The 21,277-nt window shown below is 34.3% G+C and overlaps 1 protein-coding gene across 1 annotated transcript in view; it reads right to left on the bottom strand.

Annotated features, from left to right (window-relative positions):
- rasa2 (RAS p21 protein activator 2) overlaps positions 1-21,277 on the bottom strand; it is a 43,893-nt gene that overhangs the window by 20,596 nt on the left and 2,020 nt on the right. The window contains exons 2-7 of the mRNA XM_042743649.1: positions 11,927-12,050; positions 6,826-6,932; positions 6,644-6,738; positions 3,276-3,352; positions 704-787; positions 357-429 (exon numbers count right to left, since the gene is read on the bottom strand). Coding sequence (XP_042599583.1) covers positions 357-429; positions 704-787; positions 3,276-3,352; positions 6,644-6,738; positions 6,826-6,932; positions 11,927-12,050 — 560 coding nt within the window. The remainder of the gene's footprint in view (positions 1-356; positions 430-703; positions 788-3,275; positions 3,353-6,643; positions 6,739-6,825; positions 6,933-11,926; positions 12,051-21,277) is intronic.

Here is a 21,277-nt window from a genome sequence, read left to right as displayed (position 1 = left end):
TGACACTTCATGCTGGAATTTGTGCTCTGCTTCTGTGAAGAGTAAACCTGTCTACTTTGACTTGATTGGCCATCTCAATCATTTTGGCATTGACGACAATTATTAGACTGCTGAGGCAGAGCAGCCTAAAAATTTAACTTTTAGACATTTTTGTCATCCTAACTAACAGAGCACTGCGTAATTGAGTACAGCTGAACAGTGTGAGAATAAAAAAACTGGGAGGGACAATTTGCCCATTTCTAATTATTGTGCAAGGGGACTTGTCCCCCATACAGCTCTGGTTTGAGAGGTTAAGAAACAATAAAAAAAAAAACAGCATTCATTAACTAATATTCAATAATTGGATGAGGCTGTACCTCAAAATGAAATGTCTCATCAAACTGAGGGTCACTGGTTTTCTTCTTCACTTTAGTTTTTTTCTGGTCAGACCTGAGCGAGAGAGAGAGACAGAGAGAGAAACAGAAAGACAGAGAGCAGGATGTTATTATTGAATCAGAGCGGATGTTATGTACTCATCTCTGCCTAGATCAGAAACAGAGGTCTTATGACTGACTGATTTAGAAACAATCACAATAGAGCATTTTGACTGTTGAAGCATTGACTTCATTAGAAACCATCATGTTTTATGCAAACATCTGTTCCTTTACTGTAAACCTTGTGATTTTAGGGCACCTTCAATTTGACTTCATTTTTATAAACCCACCTGGCGGGCCCTACGAGTGTTACTGTAGCATATGGATCGCAGTTCTGCCCACTTATCAACGGCAAACCCTGACAGGCAATTATCCTGCAAAAGACACAAAGCTGTCTTAATGAGCTTGTTATTAAAACAGTAAAGATACTAACACTTTAGTATAGGGACCAATTCTCGCTATTAACTAGTTGCTTATTAGCATGCTATTATTAACATATTGGCTATTTATTAGTACTTTTAAATATGTGCATGACCATATTTTACACCCTTAATCCTACCCAGTACCTTACTAACTATTAATAATCAGCAGATTAGAGGAGTTTATTGAGGCAAAAGTCATAGCTAATGGTTTAGTGAGAATTGGACCTTAAAATAAAGTGTGACTGTAAAGATCAAACAGAAAAATGTTTTGTCCATACTGTGATTAAACAACATACATTCAAGTCAATATGAAGCCACATTCTTTATCCATTTTACTATGACAAAATTCCAAGTGAAACAGGATATTTAGTCTAAATAATGCCTAAATATCTATTTGACCCTTCCCTTAAAATACAAAGCACCAATATCACTGAATCATTCACAAAAGACCATAAGCATTTATTAATAAAACAAATGTGGTGGTTTTAAATTTATGTTAGCCATTCAGGCCAGTACTGCAGATTTTCATTCATGAAATCAATCAATCAATCAAAACGTTCAGTTTTGATCAAATATATATTAACAAATGAAATAAGCTGAGGTCCAATAGGGCAAGTGACTGTCAGTGAACTTCTTTATTGTTGAGCATTGACGTTGACTTTTTCAGAAGTTATACTACGTCACGTTAAAATGTGAATGAATGAATAAGATGATGTAAGGTGAACAAGCATAAATTAAGGTGTCAGATATAAATGCTGAAAACAGAAGCACTGCTATCCAAGACAGGAAGTAATTCACAATTGTAGTTGTCATGGTGACAGCCATGAAGCGGCGAAGGAAGGTGAGAAAGAACGACAGAAAGCGAGAGAGCATGAAAGAAAAAAAGCAGTGTGACGGCAAAACAAAACCACAGGAGCAGCGCAGTACGAACTTCCTGCCGTCACGGCATCACTTCCTCTTTCGTCAACCTGCTCTGTGGGAGAGTGAATGAAGAGCGATGGCCAACATTAAACACACACACACACGTCAGCAACTCTGTGTTGACTCAAAGAATTTTTCACACCATTAAAGAAAATACATACATCCTGTAGAGATGTGAAGATGAATTTCACAGCGATTCTCCTCCACCCAGAGGACACACACCTCTGAAGTTATCAACACAGCATCCACATGTTGCAGAAAGCATACAGTATGTAGTATTTCATGTGAAACACCATGAAACCACAGTAGAAAACCAAACAACGACCATTTCCAAACATGCCTGTATGTTAATATACAGAAAAACAAGCATGATGAAGTAACCATATAGCCCAGCATCCCTGTTATCTCAGTGGCAGGTGTCTAGATCAGAGATTCCCAAACTTTTGGTCAGCTACACCCTTTTGACATAAAAAAAAAAAAAAAAAAAATCTAGTTCAAATTTTATACAAAAATGAAGACAAAAAAATTATTGTAAGATTAGAATTGTGATTTAAAGAAAAAAAAATTTGATCATTTTAATAAAATAGTATATATTATATATTTTATATAGATAGAGACAGACAGACAGACAGATAGATATTAATATTATCTAAAAAATCATATAGTACTATTTTAACAATACAATTGCAATTCAACTAAAAAAGTATTATTCTAAATATTCTAAATTAAATTAAATAATACTGTTATAATTCTATATTATTCTTTAGCATATTTTATTTTTCACTAAACATTACAATACAAATATGTGTCTTAAAAGCTTGAGACTTTAATGTTTGAAATATTTTATTTAAACACAAAACTGCAGGGTGACCTTAAGGTCTATAAACAGGTTCATAAACACTTTTCATTACAAATCTGATAAAAACGTTTGTTCACAGAAATGTTCAAAAATTATGCCGGTGTGAAAATAAATGTACGGCATGCAGAGATGGAACCCCCATTTGTCCTCAGTCACAGAAATATTATCAAGACAATGCTGATTGGCTGATGGCACAATATGAACCTCCCAGTTACAAACCTTCACTAGTGACTACACTGAGCTGTGACAGCAGGGCAAGAAAAGCCCATTCTACACTTTTAAAGCGCTGGATACTAAAATATGGCTATTGGACCGGATACTAGTGAAACGACTACTATAATACAATGAAATATAAGTGACATAGCCCATATGCTTTTGACATAAACAAGATTTTAAACTGTATACTATTAGTACACACATTTAATTATGAATTGCTAACAATGGAGAAAGATGATTTTTAAAACCACATGCTGTAGTTAAGACATCTACCAGCAAGGGATAAAGAGGCCCTTCTGAGTAGCCAAACCTTGGCGTCTTAATTCGATATCCTGTTTCACTTTAAAGAATGTAACTGTGAAAATCTACAGTGGGTTATGAATGCCAATTCATGTTGAGCTCAAATACACTAAATACATGCAGCGACAGACAAGCATCACTTACTGAACCACAAGCTGTTGGCAGATGGAGCCATTCTCTGTGATCAGTTCATTCAGCTTCATCTCTAAATGAACCTTCCCCTGTAAAAGTAAAAAAGACTTATTATTGGATAACACAGGACAACAGACTCCAGAACCCAGTGTGCCAGCATTCACAAATTACATACAAAAGAAAAAAACTATAATATATATTAGTGCGCTCAAACGATTAATTGCGATTAATCGTATCCAAAATAAAAGTTTTTGTTTACATAATACATGTGTGTACTGTGTATATTTATTATGTTTATATAAATACACACATATACAGTATATATTTTGAAAATATTTGAATGTATTTACATATATATTACGTAAACAAAAAAAACAAAAACTATATTATTAATCACAATAAACACCATTAAATCACTAACATAAATAAAAAAAAAAATATATATAAATATATGATAATAAAAATATATATATATAATTTGTATAAATAAATAATGCTTTGTTATCTTATATTTTTAAATGTTTGTTAAGTTCATAAATACTTTTAGGGCCACCGTATATGATATTCAGATGACAGGATCTGTCCCACAAACCATCATTCAGACGTCTGCTTAAAAGAAAAAAGTAACCTGAAATACAGAATGTGTTTTGAGGGCCGTGGCACTGAAGATCAACTACTGACATGTTTATGATACAATATGATATATATTGAAATAACCTATCCAGCCAGTCAAATTTAGGCATATAATGTTGGAATGAGAAAGACTGCAAACGGAGGAGAGGTGTGGAGGAAAGGACAGGGAGGGAGAAAGATAGAGAAGAAAAACAAAATAAAAACACCCACATACTCCTACGCAATATTTTGTGCAAGTTCCTTTGAGAAATGACACTGACAACGCACCAATAACTCAATGTTAACAGATGTCCAAAGCCAATACTAAAGAATCACTTTTTAAAAATAAAGTTACAAGTTTTTTTTTTAAATACTTCAAAATGCAAATCTTTTTATAGAATCTAATCATTTAACCCTGCAGAAGACAAAAGTAGATCTATTCGCAAGATCACATCTACAATGGATTAATGATAGAGCAATTCATTTCATAAGTGTGTGGAAACAAAAAACTTGTTTTGTGTAAATAAGTTGTTTAAATTTTTAAATACGTAAGGGCTTAAAAAAGCGATAGAGGAACGTCTTGTGATTTCAGCCAGTTCTGGGTGGCTCTGAATATTATCTGACGGAACTGCCACCCACCCTTTTCTCGTCCTCAGGCTTAAAGACACATACACCACAGTGTTTACCAACTGTCGTAAAGTAACGCTGCAACTGTAGACTCTAGGGATATATGAAATCGATCAATATTTTTCAGCATTTTGACAATCATGATAGTTATGTTTTTAGTCTTAAGTAAGCATGAGTGTGTTCTTTTTAGTCAAAAAAAAAAAAGGTGATTATTGACAAGCAGATTAAAAATGATAAAATGTAAGAACTGCAACATGCAGTAAAACAGTAAAAAGTTTAGGTCACACTTTTTTTAAGGTCCAATTCTCACTATTAACGAACTATTTTGCCTCAGTAAACTCCTAATTTGCTGCTTATTAATAGTTAAGGTAGTTGTTAAGTTTATGTTTTGGGTAGGATTGGAGATGTAGATTATGGTCATGCAGAATAAGTGCTTAATAACGACTAATAAACAGCCAATATGTTAATAATAGGCATGCTAATAACCAACTAGTTAATAGTTAGAATTGGTCCCTATACTAAAGTGGTACCAAAGTTTAAAATAATATTTTTTTTCTAAATGAATACTGATACAAATAATCCCTTTTATTTATATGCACCAGTACAACAATACACTATAATAACCAGCAATGTTTTTACAAAAATATTTTAATATATGAAAGGTTACACACATGCTTCCCAAGAACAATTCTGTGTGACTGCAAACAAATCACTGAATCAGAGTCTGAATCTACTAATTGAAAAAAAGAAAGAAAAAGACAGTTTGAACTGATAGGGAAAATGATCGTTTTTTTTGCTACTAAAGTCAGTGAAGTCGCAAAGCGACTAAGAAGGAAGGATTGTAAAACTAGTCTGCAAACATGGATGCTCTGAGGAAAGCTATGCACAGAAGCTGAAATGTGACCAACAATTTTATAATGAAATAGTCTAGTTTATTAAAGGCTTTTTAATTTTTAACCATGTGAGTGCCTTGAAGTATTATATCGTTTCACTAGTCTGAAAACATGCTCTGTGTTTCAGGTGACTTTTTTTGTTTCAGATGCCTTCTTTGTTCAGACTTCTGATTTATGGACACATCCTATCATCATATACAGTGGCCTTAAAAATATTTAGACATTTAACAAACACAGTAAAAAAAAAACAAAAAAAAAAAAACAAATAAGAATGCAAATGCAAATAAAATTAGAAAAATATTCAAAATATTGCCAAATTCCAATTAAAACTGATGTTATCAATACGCATATAAAATGTAGAGACACTAATGCAGAAGCTTGGTTGCTTGGTTTACTTTCCTCGGTTGAAAAAGTGGCAAATCGCTATTTGTAATGGTCTTTCCATTGTGTCTATGTGTGTGTGTGTGTGTGAGTGTGTGTATGTGTGTGTGTGTGTGTTTTAAAAAATACACTGCAAAAGTATTTTTTCCACAAATACATTGCAAGTATTCTAAATACCTCTAAATTCCAATTAAAACTGGTGTTATCAGCACTTAACTCTGCTTGCTAGTTTTACTTTCTTTGGTTGGAAAAGTGGAAAACTGCTATTTGTAATTATACATGTAAAATACATTGCAAACATTTTTAAAAAAAAATACATCTCAAGTATTTAAAAAGTATTCCAATCAAAAGCGATGTTATCAGTACACATACAAAATGTAGAAATTCTTATTTTACTTGACTCTTTAATTTCTAAAAGTGGCAACCTGCTACTTGACATTGTCTTTTTTCGTTGTGTATGTGTTTTCTATTTTTCGAAACAGACTTTTTACAAAAGCAAATTCCTTTACATAAACAATTTTTGTTTCTGATACAGTCCACACCCCCTGCCCCTGGTTCTGCTGAACAGTGAATCATACTTGTGTACAAAACAGATCCGTGCATACAGCATACACAAAAACAGGATGTGGAGTTGGGCCCGCATCTGCTTTCAAGTCATTGGACCACATATAAGTGCTGACTAATCATACATCGATCTCATTGGGTATGGCGAGGCAATGAGTAATCATAAACTCACCCGATTGGCCCAAACCACGGCTGGAGACTAACCACAGAAGGGAAGTAAGGTCGTGTGTTCATGTTTTGCTCTGTTGGGTGTGTGTTTGTGTATTAAATGATAACTTCTATGCCATCTAACCGTTCACTCACCTGAACTTCTGAGTGTGGATCCACAGGCTGTAACTGAAACCAGTTCTCTTTCCCGCAGTACTTATATAGATCTTCCTTCCTGATGGCTACTTTCCCTACAAACACACATGCAAGCCTTAGTTGACATGTACACTGTGTATTAGTCTTGTAAATGAGACAAAACAAGGGCAAAAGATACTGACCTATAGGTAGATCCCTTATTTGGAACATGCTCTTAGCGTACACGTAGAAGGACAGGCATTGGAATGGGCGTGGAATTTCGAAGTAGAAGTCCTCGCCATAGAACGGACTAAAGCACATGAAAAGGGAATGTTAATCACAAGCACAGTGACTCCATTAACAAAATGGCTGCAAAAAATAAATATTATCAATATCACCTGTTACAGTTCAAAATGTACAGCATGAGCATCACAATGGGTTTGATTCCCAGGAAAAACAAATACTGATAAAAAAAAAGTGTACCTTGAATTCAGGTCGCTTTGAATAAAAGCATCTGCTATATGTATAAATGTAAATGCATGTTATTTATGTTTCGCAGTACAGTAATGAGAATGATTTTTTCTCTCTTTTTTTGCATTATATCATAACCAGGTGCAATGCAAAAATGTAAAAATGTCTCCACAACTAATTTGAAAAATTGCCATGATGCAATACATCATAAGAGTATTCTGTCATACAGCATTAATTTCTATGGTTTTCTTTAGGAACTTGTGTGATATGCCACATAACAAAAATAACAAAAATAAATTTTTAAAATAGGCCACACAGTGTACTATATTAATATGAAAGAATTTTCCATATTTATTTTTTACAGTTTTTTTGTACCTAGGCTATATTTAGAATTTTGCACTTCATTACATTGTGTTTTACTGCATTTAGTTGCATTGTCCTAGCAGACAATTTCAAGTACATTTAACTTTTTTTTACAGTATATTACAGTATATTGTATTCTATGTAGAGAAACAAATACAGAAACACACTGCAAATACTAACAACACCCAAATACCAAAACACGCTGCAAATACTAACAACACAAATACAGAAACACGCTGCAAATACTAACACCCAAATACCAAAACGCGCTGCAAATACTAACAACACAAATACAGAAACACGCTGCAAATACTAACAACACCCAAATACCGAAACACGCTGCAAATACTCACAACCCAAACAAATACAGAATCATGCTGCAAATGCTAACAACACAAATACAGAAACACACTGCAAATACTAACAACACCCAAATACAGAAATGCACTGCAAATACTAACAACCCAACAAATACAGAAACGTGCTGCAAATACTCACAACAAAAACAAATACTGAAATGCGCTGCAAATACTCACAACCCAAACAAATACAGAAATGTGCTGCAAATACTCACAACAAACAAATACACAAACGTGCTGCAAATACTCACAACCCAAACAAATACAGAAACGTGCTGCAAATACTCACAACAAATACAAAAACGTGCTGCAAATACTCAAAACAAACAAGTACAGAAACATGCTGCAAATACTCAAAACAAACAAATACAGAAACATGCTGCAAACTCACAACACAAACAAATACCGAAACGTGCTGCAAATACTCACAACAAACAAATACCGAAACATGCTGCAAATACTCACAAACAAATACAAAAACGCACTGCTAATACTCACAACCCAACAAATACAGAAACGTGCTGCAAATACTCACAACAAACAAATACACAAACGTGCTGCAAATACTCACAACCCAACAAATACAGAAACGTGCTGCAAATACTCACAACAAACAAATACACAAACGTGCTGCAAATACTCACAACAAACAAATACAGAAACGTGCTGCAAATACTCACAACAAACAAATACACAAACGTGCTGCAAATACTCACAACAAACAAATACAGAAACCAACGTGCTGCAAATACTCACAACACAAACAAATACAGAAACGCGCTGCAAATACTAATAACATCCAAATAATGAAACGTGCTGCAAATACTCACAACAAACAAATACACAAACGTGCTGCAAATACTCACAACAAACAAATACAGAAACGTGCTGCAAATACTCACAACAAACAAATACACAAACGTGCTGCAAATACTCACAACAAACAAATACAGAAACATGCTGCAAATACTCACAACACAAACAAATACAGAAACGCGCTGCAAATACTAATAACATCCAAATAATGAAACGTGCTGCAAATACTCACAACACAAACAAATACAGAAACGCGCTGCAAATACTCACAACACTAACAAATACAGAAACATGCTGCAAATACTAATAACACAAACAAATACAGAAACGCGCTGCAAATACTCACAACACTAACAAATACAGAAACATGCTGCAAATACTAATAACACAAACAAATACAGAAACGCGCTGCAAATACTCACAACACTAACAAATACAGAAACATGCTGCAAATACTAATAACACCCAAATGCCGAAACGTGCTGCAAATACTCACAAACAAAAACGCACTGCTAATACGCACAGACCACATCGGAAATGTTTAAGGGAACTGCAAAGTGACAAACATGATTGAGACATGCTCATCAATGTTTGCTCTAAAAGGTACGATTTTTGTTTATATTATCATCCTGGTCATATGATTCCTTAGCTTTTTTTTTTTTTTTTTTTTTTTTTTTTTGATATTTTAAATAAGCTAACGAAATACACAATTTCTTCAAACATATGAAAGGTTATGTAAGCTGGCTAATTTAGTTTTATAACTTCCCATACAAAAATTAACCTTGGCTTTACTATTAAAACAAAAAAATTAATAAATGAATTAATTTTTTTTTTTTTTAATATGTACACAAAATAAATATAAATAAAAAATAGTTAAACCATGGTAACCACAAATTAACCATGGTTTTGCTACACTAACCATAGTTTAACCACCATAATATTTGTACAACTGAATGTGGTACTTTTAACCATTGTTAATTTTAGTTTCCTCAACATCTTACAAATGTGGTACTTTTAACCATGGTTAATTTTAGTTTTGTTAACATTGCTGTTTGGTATTGTTGGGGTCCTCCTGTGCTTCCATATCTTTTCTTTTTCTGCATCACTTCACCACATTTTTTTGTGTTGCTAGTATTTGAGTATAAGATGTATTCTTAATTTGCTGGTGCTTTTTCTATATGCATGTGCTTTAAGTCGCAGTGTGTTGTCTCTCGGCCACCATACAATACGCTTTTTGGCAGTACAACATAACGAGGTAATGAGAAATATATCAAAAATAACATTTAAAAATATGTAGTCGCTTTAACATATCATAACTGATTAGGATGAAGTAAGTCTAGGTAATGAGAATTTGATGTACTATACTATACTATACTATTTAATGGCCACGATATGAAACAGTTTGTGAGATCCAAATGATCTAATAAAATACAATTTTATATAACATTTCAATAGATACAATTACATTCAAAATTTCTGTGACACTTTGTGGTTGTGAAATGTTAGTGGATCATGTTCATAACCAAATGTTATGGACTACACTTAGTTACTCTGCTTAGCCTCAATGTCCAAACACTTTTTGGGGTCAAAGTAGGCAAGAAATTAAAAAAAAAAATCGTATATCATAACAAAAGTATCAAAAAAAAAAAAAAAAAACCCAGACAGATTACAAAGGTTAAAAAAAAATCACTTCTAGCTGTGTGACTGCAACAGTCAAATACCTCAACTGAGACTTGAGAGGAGAATGCTCATCCACCCACACACACTCCAGCTCTCTTACACACACACACACACAAATAACACACTCATAGCCCACGCACTCAAGAGCGCATGCGCTCCCACATACATTCACACAAACAGATTCTGACCTCCTGAACACTGTTACAGGTAAAACTACTCGACTCGAAATACTGAAAACGTGGCACACATGAATGGCCTCAGATTCAAAAGTGTTTAATAAGAAGCCAAATGAGAGGAAGAAAGATTAGGAGAGGTGACGAGGAAAAACTTCACGCTCTGAGAGAGGCTGACTGCAAACGAGTGTGTGAAGGAAAGACAAGGAGTGATAGATAGCAAGTGTGAGAGAGAAAAGTGAGGGAACGCGTAGGTGGACACCCTTCCTTAGACACAGCCAACAGAGCCCTTTGAACAGAGGGGAAAAAACAGTTGTGAAATACCACGAGAGGAAAAGCCTTCAGAAAGAGAGTGAGATAAAGAAAATGTGCTTCTTTCAATGACTAGACGCTTTTGCAACCGAAAATGTACACAACGTAATACCATCAAACACAATGTTGTACGTCCGATATCAAGATGAACTATCAGACAAAGTAAATCTGGTGCACAATGGAAAGTCAACTTTGAGTATAATGGGAAAAAAGGTTTTTTTTTTTTTTTTTTTTTTTTATTAAAACTGAGTATTGAAGCTCTCCACACCATTTATAAAACTACAAATCTTGCATAGAATTGCACTGAAAAATATCTTAGAGAATTGGGATGAGAATTGGACTCTTTTGAACACCTTAGCAACAATCCAAAGCAGCCTGACAACATGCTAAAACACAGAATAGCTTAAAGTGATTCGTTCACCCTCATGTTGTTGAATTTTTTTTCTCCCATGGAACACAAAATAAGATATTTTGAAGAATGTTTAAACTGTTTTTGCCCACACAACCAAAGCCAATGGGGTCCAAAATAAATTCAAACCCTGTTTTAATGTTTGGGGGGGAAATAAACTCTTCAAACTTTTCAAAATATTCTCTATATTAAATACCTTCTAAAAAATATCTTCTATAAATATCTAATAAAGCAATATGAAGCAGAGCAAATGATGACAGGACAAATGATCACTTTACCCTCTCCAAAAAACAAAATCTTGAGTTAACAACTACATTAATTGAAGTCAAATTATTAACATCACCAAACACCAACAAAACTAAATTTAGGGGTTAGATCAGGCACAAATTAGGGCAACAATTGTGGGTTACCATGCTCCACAACTACTACTGACATTTTCTTCAGGATATATGTTTACATCTATTTGTATATTGTAATATATTATATTTTGAGCAACTACTGTGAAAGACGAAATAAAATGACATAAAAGGGCAGCGTTTCCGCTCTTGTTCGAATTACGTGACATGGCAGACAGAAAAAAATATGGGCCTGCATTTTTGTGAAGCAGCATGAAAACCACATATATGAGAAGTGCTGTAAGATAAATATCATTAGCATCAGCATGTCGTTTGCATGTGATGTTTGTGTGCTTATGTGTACCAGACTGTGTTGTTCATCTCACCTTACACTCTTCTCATAGACTTTTGTGCGATATACTTCCTCCTGGTCCAAACTGATTGTACAGAAGGTGCAGAGGTCACGGAGACGGTTCGGCCCTGAGCTCGGACCCAAATTCTTTGCTTCGCCTGCCGAGAGAAGCATAACAAGGGTGTAAGAAGTCACACAATATTACTCACATTATTGCATTACTTCTCCCAAAAGCTAAAATCTCAATGTGTGGAAAGGCTATCTAAGGACATTCTCCATAAGAACCTTTACGTTTTTCACAGAAAAAAAGATTTGCAATTTTTTATTTTATTTTTTGGTATCTGAACACTGCATTCGAATTAGAGGTTTGTCAGTTGTGGGGTCGGCAATGTACGGCCACTACACACACTATTGCGCGCACACACTTGCAGGAGCGCTGTGGTGGTGCACAGGCTTGAGGCGGATGTGGCCGCTGTACGTGGAGCTCATCTAAGATGTGGTTACAGACGAGAAGCATTAACTTCCTCCCAGCATGCACTGGGGCTTCCAGGAGAGCGCTGATTCAAAAGATCAAATTCAAAAACACACACATGCACAACCACACATATTAATGTGTCAGAGGGCAAATGTAGCCATAACTAATCCGGACCACATCAAACCAGAACGACACAGCTAGAGCTATTTTCTGAACGTAAGAACAATTAATAAAAACGAACATGCATCTTATAACTTTTTATGAAAAATTTGTAATATAAGATACGATGGATTCTTTATTGTGGTTCAAAGCTTTCAGTTTTATGCCTCTTCTAAAATCACCACAATTTTTTTTTTTTTTTTTTTTTTTTTTTTGGATAAAGCCATTCATAAAAGTTAGTTGAGAAAGGTCTGTACTTGCTGTTGGCTTGGGATTTAACTGTTGATCATGTCTATAGACAAACCTCATGTTTGTAAGAAGGAATAACATGGCCATATGTCACTACAAAATAAAGAAAAATTTTTTGCATAAAGATAATTTTATGACAATCACAATTTGTTTAACATATAGTTTTAATATATTTACTTATTTTATATATGTATTTAATGTTGCAATGAATATAAATTGGCTTATTTGAATTAAAATCATGTTAAAACAGTAAGATTTTTCATTAATTAAAGCAAGAAGATTTTTTTTTCCTGGTGGGGCAAAATACTTAAAATAATGTCACTATGCAATGCATATCAAAAATCTTAAAAATAACCACCATTTTCTGCATGAAAAATATAATTTATTTTTACAACATACACCATTACATAATGCATTGATGACCATATAAAATTCACCCTGCAGAAGATGCTTATATTCTCATTAGGGATCAGAGACTGAATGCACAAAGTCTGCAACTTACACCTTTAGCAACTATACAGTCTCTGTTTCCGGCACACACACACCTCTTCCCCTGAACCATTCAGAAAACAACAGCAAATGCAACCCTGAGCAGCTCATAATGATGCTCACAGTCGACACAGATAAAGACTCAGAGGAAACTAAACTCCCATGCGCACACTGCCGCAGGGAGCCGTGATAGCAGGCAATGCCCTAAAGTTAACCCTCTCTTCTCACACACATACACACAGGTGTGATGAAGAGAAGTGAACATGTGTAGCACTGTATGCTTAGCAACGGAAGTGAATACAAACCAATTCAGATACAAAACTCTGGAGCTCCCTACATGCAAACACACACAGACACACATGCACTTATGCTTACAAAAAACAATAAAAAAAAAAAAAAAACAAACACACACACACACACACACACACACATGCATGCATGTACTCATACTTAGACACATTCATAGACATAAACAAACATGCATGAAAACGGTATTAAAAAAAATGCAACCATACCGGATACATTTCTGTGAAATCATCTGTGCCGATGAAAAGATATGATTAAAATCAAACCAGCTGTATAATGTAGAACTCCACAGAAATCTCTGATAGTTTCTACAGAATTTGATCATTTACTGTCCAGTTCCATCATTCAAATTCAACACATTCTCAGGCTTTAAGAAATATTTGGCCTAATCTTGATTTTTCTTTTTTTTTTTAGCTAATCATTCTTTTCTATAGTATTTTACAGTATTTCAATTGATCCAAATGACAAAATCACCCGTAAAATCATTGCCGGGGGGGGGGGGGGGGGGGTGTGTGTCTACAGATTGATTTTGGGTCTAAAGAAGAGAAAGAGTATCTTGATCCCCATGAGGGTTAATTTTATGCAACTCTGAAATCCTCTGATGGCAACCGTCTGAAATAGTTTAAATCAATATCCATTCATATTTTTAGGACACAATATGACCTACACAACAGTTAGTTAATATCACATTCACCCATGAAAAGTGTTGCATCACATCATTAAACTGTGCTTGGTGGTAAAATCAGAGACCGTTTAGTGTTAGCTGTGTAAGCACAATGCACTGCTAAGGGTGTGTGAGGTGACAGCGTCAATCTGCTTCAACTCTTTAAAGAACTATTAATATCTAATCCCAGTGCCTCTGGCTGTGAAAACTAAAGCGACTTTCGGGCTCTGTGCTAAACCCTCCTGCCCTGAATCGCTCAGAAGCAGCCCCAGAGACCCGTGTGACGCCATGCCTGACTGCTGTTAGAAGATCTTAACAGACCCACTGGATTGACCGGAAGGGGAAACACTGAGTTGGTTAGTTTTTGACCCCATCTTTGACCCTAATTTCGCCTGGCTCATAATTAAACTTGTTAAAAAAAAAAAAAACTGTAGTTCCTCAGAAAAATAATGATTAGGCAGAAAAACTAACTTTAGAACTAATATAGGCTACACTGTGTTTGTAACTAGCCCACTGTTTGCAAGCATACTGATCTTTTTAACAGTATGTGTTATTCAACCATAAATATTAGCATGGTTTCACCTCAGAAATAAATAGTTTGTACACAGCTCTCTTGAATACTTGTTTCTGACTGGTGGCATTCAGCAGTCTAATATTTTCATACACTGACTGATAGTCTAATTGATCTTTGTCCCAAGCAACCAATTTCCAACAGACACAAAACTGATAGCCACTCTATTTTCATTTTTAATATAAATTTTTTATTTTTTTGTTCTCACAGAATACAATGTTTACAAAATAAAAGTTTCAAATTAATAGATATAAAGTAAATATAAAACATATATTAAATATACAGTGTCTATGCATGTTTGTATACAAAAACTGTATATTTACCACATGTTCAGAATCATACCAGTATGATTTTATAGATATTTTTTTAAAGTGTTGCTCAAAACTATTTGTAACAAAATAGCTATTGCGAAAGAAGTATGAAGACGCAAGAGAAGGATGAGGTTTGAGAGTGAATGAAGTAAGCGGTCAGAAGGTTATGAGTCAATGAGTGTGAGCCACAAGTTTTAAACACCAACCTCAGCTTGTTTGCTACCTTTAAAGGCCCCATGAAATCACTTGACAAAGGATTTTTGGGCGAAACATATCAAAGAGCCAACTTTTTAAAAATAGCCAACAGACTTCACATCACAGCTCACAAAATCAAAGGCTACGTTTACACGACAACAATGTAGTCAAAAATGGAAAAGATTTTCCCTTGCATTTTTAAAAAGTTTTACGTATACATGACAACATTTTCAAAATGATTTGCGTTTACACATATCCGCGAAAATGGCCAAAACCTGTATTACGTATGCCAGGCCAGTAGTTGGCGCTATCACCTTGTTAGTAAACAGTAACTGTAGGGAAGTGACGATTATATGTTGTATATGATGCTTCTCTGCTGTTGGTTGTAATATTGGTGAAGTAAATCCACTCTTTGATGAAGAAGCATTAGCAAACTCTTGAGCAGCAACATCACAACAATTTACTCCACCAACGTTCAGTATGTTTGTTCGCGCTTGTCTTTAAAATCGACACGTACTGCGCATGTCTACATACCTAACAAGTACTACGCACGCACATGATGTCACCATTTTCAAAGATTCCCATTTTGGGTGTTTACACAGAAACGATAACGGTGGCATTTTCAAAAACTTGCACTTTGAAACCCGGTTTTAAAAAATATGCGTTTTCAGTCCCCAAAACGTCATTGTCGTGTAAACAAACAGACAAAACAGGCTGAAAACATTGTCGTATAAAAGTCATCAATATTTTTTTTTTCTAGAGAAAGATAACTTTTAGCTGTATGCAAGCATTTATATGACCTCCAAACTAACAAACAGTGTTGGGAAAAGTTACTTCTAAAAATAATACATTACAATATTGTGTTACTCCCTAAAAAGTAACTAATTACGTTATTTGCAGTAGTTACTTTTTATGGAAAGTAATGGGTTACGTTACTTTTGTGTTACTTTTTAAATCTGGGCAGGGCTTGCTTATTTGTTTTTAATATAAAAAGTTCTATTTTTGCCAAATGTAAACACCCTTTTACACCAAAAGCCTCAGACTAAAGGAAGATTAAATTCATGTCTGTACAGTAGAACGCAGAAGAAGAAAGTTTAACACTTTTTTTAAGCAAAAAAAAAAAAAAAAAAAAGAAAAGAAGAACATAATGTTAGTTTATCTTGAGTAATTTTTGCTTATTAGTATGGTTGAACTGGATCATCGAAGGTCAGCAGAAAAGACATTGATTAATAAAATTGGATTATTTGTATTATTTAACATATTTAATTATTGCAGGTTTGTGTCATTTTCTGAGTTGTAGTTCACTGTTTTTATTCATTTTGAGCAATACTGAATCTGTATTTTTTTATGAGTGAGATGAATTACATTTACTCTAGAACTAAAGTAACATCTTACTTACCCGATTTCTCTCAACATGGGGACAGCAGAGCTTTTAATCAATAAATGAGAAAAAAGTAACTGGACTTACTTATTTGAAAAAGCAACTCAGATATTTTCTTGTAAATTAAAAAGTAATGCGTTACTTTTCTAGTTACTTGAAAAAGTAATCTGATTATGTAATTTGCGTAACTTGTAATGCACTAAAATAAACACATATAACAGACATGAACTAAAACCCACAAAACTCAGAGACTGATTTCATACCCACTACAGGAAAACGAACAGTTGTATAGTGGTTTAAATATAATGGACTAGCATGTTTGTCTATACTGAAATGTTCTAATAAGGGCATCGGAATTGGTTGACACCGGAACATTGTGGCCAGTATAAAGTCGTAAGAGTGTGTTGTAAGATGGTCCTCATAGATCCAGCCCTTAGTTCAGTTCCTCTTTGTCGGCTGTTATTAGTATACTACTGAATGCTTCACAGTTCTCCAACACATCACAACAGGAAAACATTTCCTCCTGCTGTTTGTAAATGTGCACGCACACCTGCTGATAACCGGTGCTGGTGACCACATGTAAATGTGGCCATTTGTGTGCAAAAAAGAGGGGAAAAGAAAAGAAAAAGATAACATCAGAGTGAGCAAAAAAGTCTTTTAGTCCACAAGGGTACCAATTAGTACACTACACTTTCCAATGGAAAGATTCATGGCTCAAGGTCCCACAAAATAAAAAAGTTTACCAATGCAAAGGTAATTTTAGAGAATTTTAAACATATTGCTGTACAGAATAGTTTTCTGCATACAGCTCAGATGCTCAGAATTTTTAGCATGTCCAAGGTGTTCTGAGACAATTTTAGCATGTTGATAAAGTGTTATGAGTTTTTTTTTTTTTTTTGCATATGCATATTTCTATGGTGTTCTGGGAGAATTTAAGCATGCTGATAAGGTCTTCTGAGTGGTTTTAGCATGTTTGGCATCTGTATTGTCATGACATTCCCTTTTATAGCTGATACTAAAGAAAAATAACCTATCCAAATTAGTGAATTGTTTAATATTATTAATGCAGACATGGTTTTAATGTATTAAAGGAGTAATGGAATAGAATTAGTTTGTGTGTGTGTGTGTGTGTGTGTGTGTGTGTGTGTGTGTGTGTGTGTGTGTGTGTGTGTGTGTGTGTGTGTGTGTGTGTGTGTGTGTGTGTGTGTGTGCGTGCTTTTGTGACATGTCAGGACACAACTTTGTATAATGACATGGGTTTGACACAGGTATTACAAGGAGAGAGTGACTTATGAGGACATAACCCATGTCCCCATTTTTCAAAATGCTGATAAACCATGCAGAATGAGTTTTTTTGAGAAAGTAAAAATCCACAAAGTTTCATGTAAGGGGTAGGGTTAGGTGTAGGGTTGGTGTAGGGCAATAGCACATACAGTTTGTAAAGTATAAAAACCATTAATGTCCCCACAATTCACAAAAACAAAAAATTAACTTTATAAATACTAATGTGTGTGTGAGATTAAGCTATAGCATTTGTGCATTTATACAATATGTATTTAAACTACTGTTTTTCATACAAATACCTAGAAACCACATTTTAAACATGGTATTGAGGTGCTGTATGTGTGGCTTTAACTGTGGTCATCATGATCTAAATGTATGCAGCTATGGAAGACCGGTGGAGTTAATAATGAACCAATGAATGTTTATAAAACTAAGTAATTTCACCATATAAAAATGGAAGCCTACTCCCCAAACCAAGCTGAAAAAACTACTGTCAAATTTATATTTCTTAGGGACAAAAATGTAGTATTATTAATATTGCAGCCTGCTCTGCAAACTGTGCTGAAGATACACATCAGTTTCATGATTTGAAACAAAACCATTCACAAGAACATAAACAAAATAATACATAATTAAATTAACAAAATAATAATTTTTTTTTTTTAATTAAAAAAAACACAAAAATAGTACATTAAAAATAAAAAAGAAATAAAGATTGGACATTTATCGTTGACCATAAAGAGTAGTTTCAAATTACAACTAACAATCTGGTTTCTAAAACTTCAACTCAGGAGAAGAAATATCCTTTAAACTTGAAAGAAATAAAGATTGGACATTTATCGTGATAACTATTAATACTGACTGATCTGAAAATCTTTTTTGGCCATATCGCTGAGCCCTAATCTGAATGATTCCCTTGTTAATTCAAAGCTATTTAAATCATTATACCATCACCCTTGTTAATTCAAAGCTATTTAAATCATTATACCATCATTTTTCTGCAAAACTATGAACAAGCTATTTAAATCATTATACCATAATTTTTCTGCAAAACTATGAACTATACCACATGGTCTTGGTACATTAAACATAATCATAATCAATAACAAAAAATTAAAAATCAAGAAAAATAAACATAATCAACAAAAACAAATAGTTTTCAATCAATAAACTCCTAATTTGCTGCCTAATTGATTTGTTTGAATATGGACATACCGAATACGGTCAAGCAGAATAAGGAATTAATATGTGCTTTATAATTACTAATAAACAGTTAATATGCTAGTAATATGCATGCTAATAAGCAACTAGTTAACAGTGAATAGTGTTCCCTGATCTAAAGTGTTACCTTCTGATCATTTCCTGCTGGCATATTGTGGGCCCAATTCTGAATTAATTGTTTTAAGATATAAGGGATTTAATTACTTTAGCAGGTGAATATTATTGTAGGAATTAAATTAATAGCATCCTGCAAGTGCTGCATGCATAGAACGGTTTATTTGTGTTTGTCGAGGCCATAACCTAATTTGTGGTTATGCGTGGTGTTGACATACGTCCCGATTAGGACACTTACATGGACAAAGACATCACAGCAGTGTGACGCACTGCACTCAGTGGCCTACGTACTCATAACAGTCATTCTGAAACCTTGGTGAGCTTTTGTGAATGAAAAAGCCTTTGAGTTGTATTCATTCACCTCACGGACCAATGGGCAGTAGCCATTATTAGACATAACAGTTGTTGTCAACCAACTACAAAACACTAGTAAACAAATTAATGCCTTTATCCTTTCATAAAAATAGCTGACGACGAGAACCAACCACACCACGTATTTGGACAAGTGTGTTAATACAGAGCCCACAGACTGACTGCACAGCTATAACATTTAGCTGATCAATTGTTCAGTGTCACGTCAGTCACGCTGTCCTCTTTGAGAGTTTCGGGCAATTTGATTTGATAGCACATGATTGATGTCATGAGACTGTTCTCTGTTTACAGTGTGTCATTCAGTTTGTGTCACCCTGATTTGCCCTTAACCTCATCGTTTGGGCAAGGGCAAGCAAAGGACTGAGTAGGAAGTAGTTTGATCGAAGACTTTTTAGTTAAGTGCAGTTCTTCAGGAAGGCTCAGACATTTTTAACAACCAGACATATATCCTAATTTTTTTTTTTTTTTTTTTTTTTACTTAAACCTTTCAATTACAGGAAAGTCAGGTCAAATACTGTAAAAGTAAACAGTACCTGGTTTCTTCCCTAAGCATTTACAAAGAAGAGAGGGATTATTTAACAGTACTCTGTAATTTCCTAAGGACTTTCCCAATTGTTCCTGAAGGCATGTTTAACTTTTTTAATTCACTAAACATGACATAACTATTTTATATTCTGTAAGTATAATTAATTATTCAACACTCTTTGAAATAAAGGTACATAAGCAGGATATACTGTCACTCAAAACTACATCGAATTCACATAACAGTAAGTTATTCACTCACACTATATACTATCCTTTTTTTTTTTGAGAGTCTAATTCTGTCAACTATATACTAAACAACATCTAATAAACAAATAAATATACTGTCACTCAAAACTACATCGAATTCACATAACAGTAAGTTATTCACTCACACTATATACTATATATGTTGTTGGAATTGACCTGAGGTTGGGACTTTCAAGTGATCCAAATGCCATAAAAGCCCCAATTACACACCGACTTCCAAAAACTCCCCGTCTCTGAAAGCCCCCACATCCCCAGTGCAGACAGCTGTTTTAGTACAGTAGCAAACGCAGGTTACTGAGCTGTTACTGTAATCAGAAAAACCTACCCTCATCCAGGTGGAAAGATAAAAGCGATGACTTTCACACAATCATACGCATGCACACACAGTTGTAAAAAAATAGGCATAAAGGGCTGTACTGAGAAAGATCTCAATAGAGATTTTATGACATGTTTTCAGGTATGAGAGATAATATATGTTTTTTATTTTTTATTTTTAGGTTTGCTGAAAATACAACAGATTTTGCACTTTTATCACAGGTCATCTTTTTTCATTACATTATTTATTCTTTCTATACTCTCGTAAAACGAAGACCTATTCCACTTCACATGAATTATGTAATATCATGTGGCTATGAGGCTTCCAGCGAGCTTTCCAGAGAGCGATGATTTACCACGAAGTCACTTGCAACACAGAAGGTTTCGGTTCAATTTTTTTGTTGTTTTTTTGTATTTTGGTGGGTGAGGGGTGGGAGACGGTAAAAACATAAGCACCAATCATTTTGACAGCGTTAAGAAAACACTT

This window comes from Cyprinus carpio, chromosome B18, assembly GCF_018340385.1.
Source record: "Cyprinus carpio isolate SPL01 chromosome B18, ASM1834038v1, whole genome shotgun sequence".
Lineage (NCBI taxonomy): Eukaryota > Metazoa > Chordata > Actinopteri > Cypriniformes > Cyprinidae > Cyprinus > Cyprinus carpio.
This window is presented reverse-complemented; position numbering and strand designations above follow the sequence as displayed.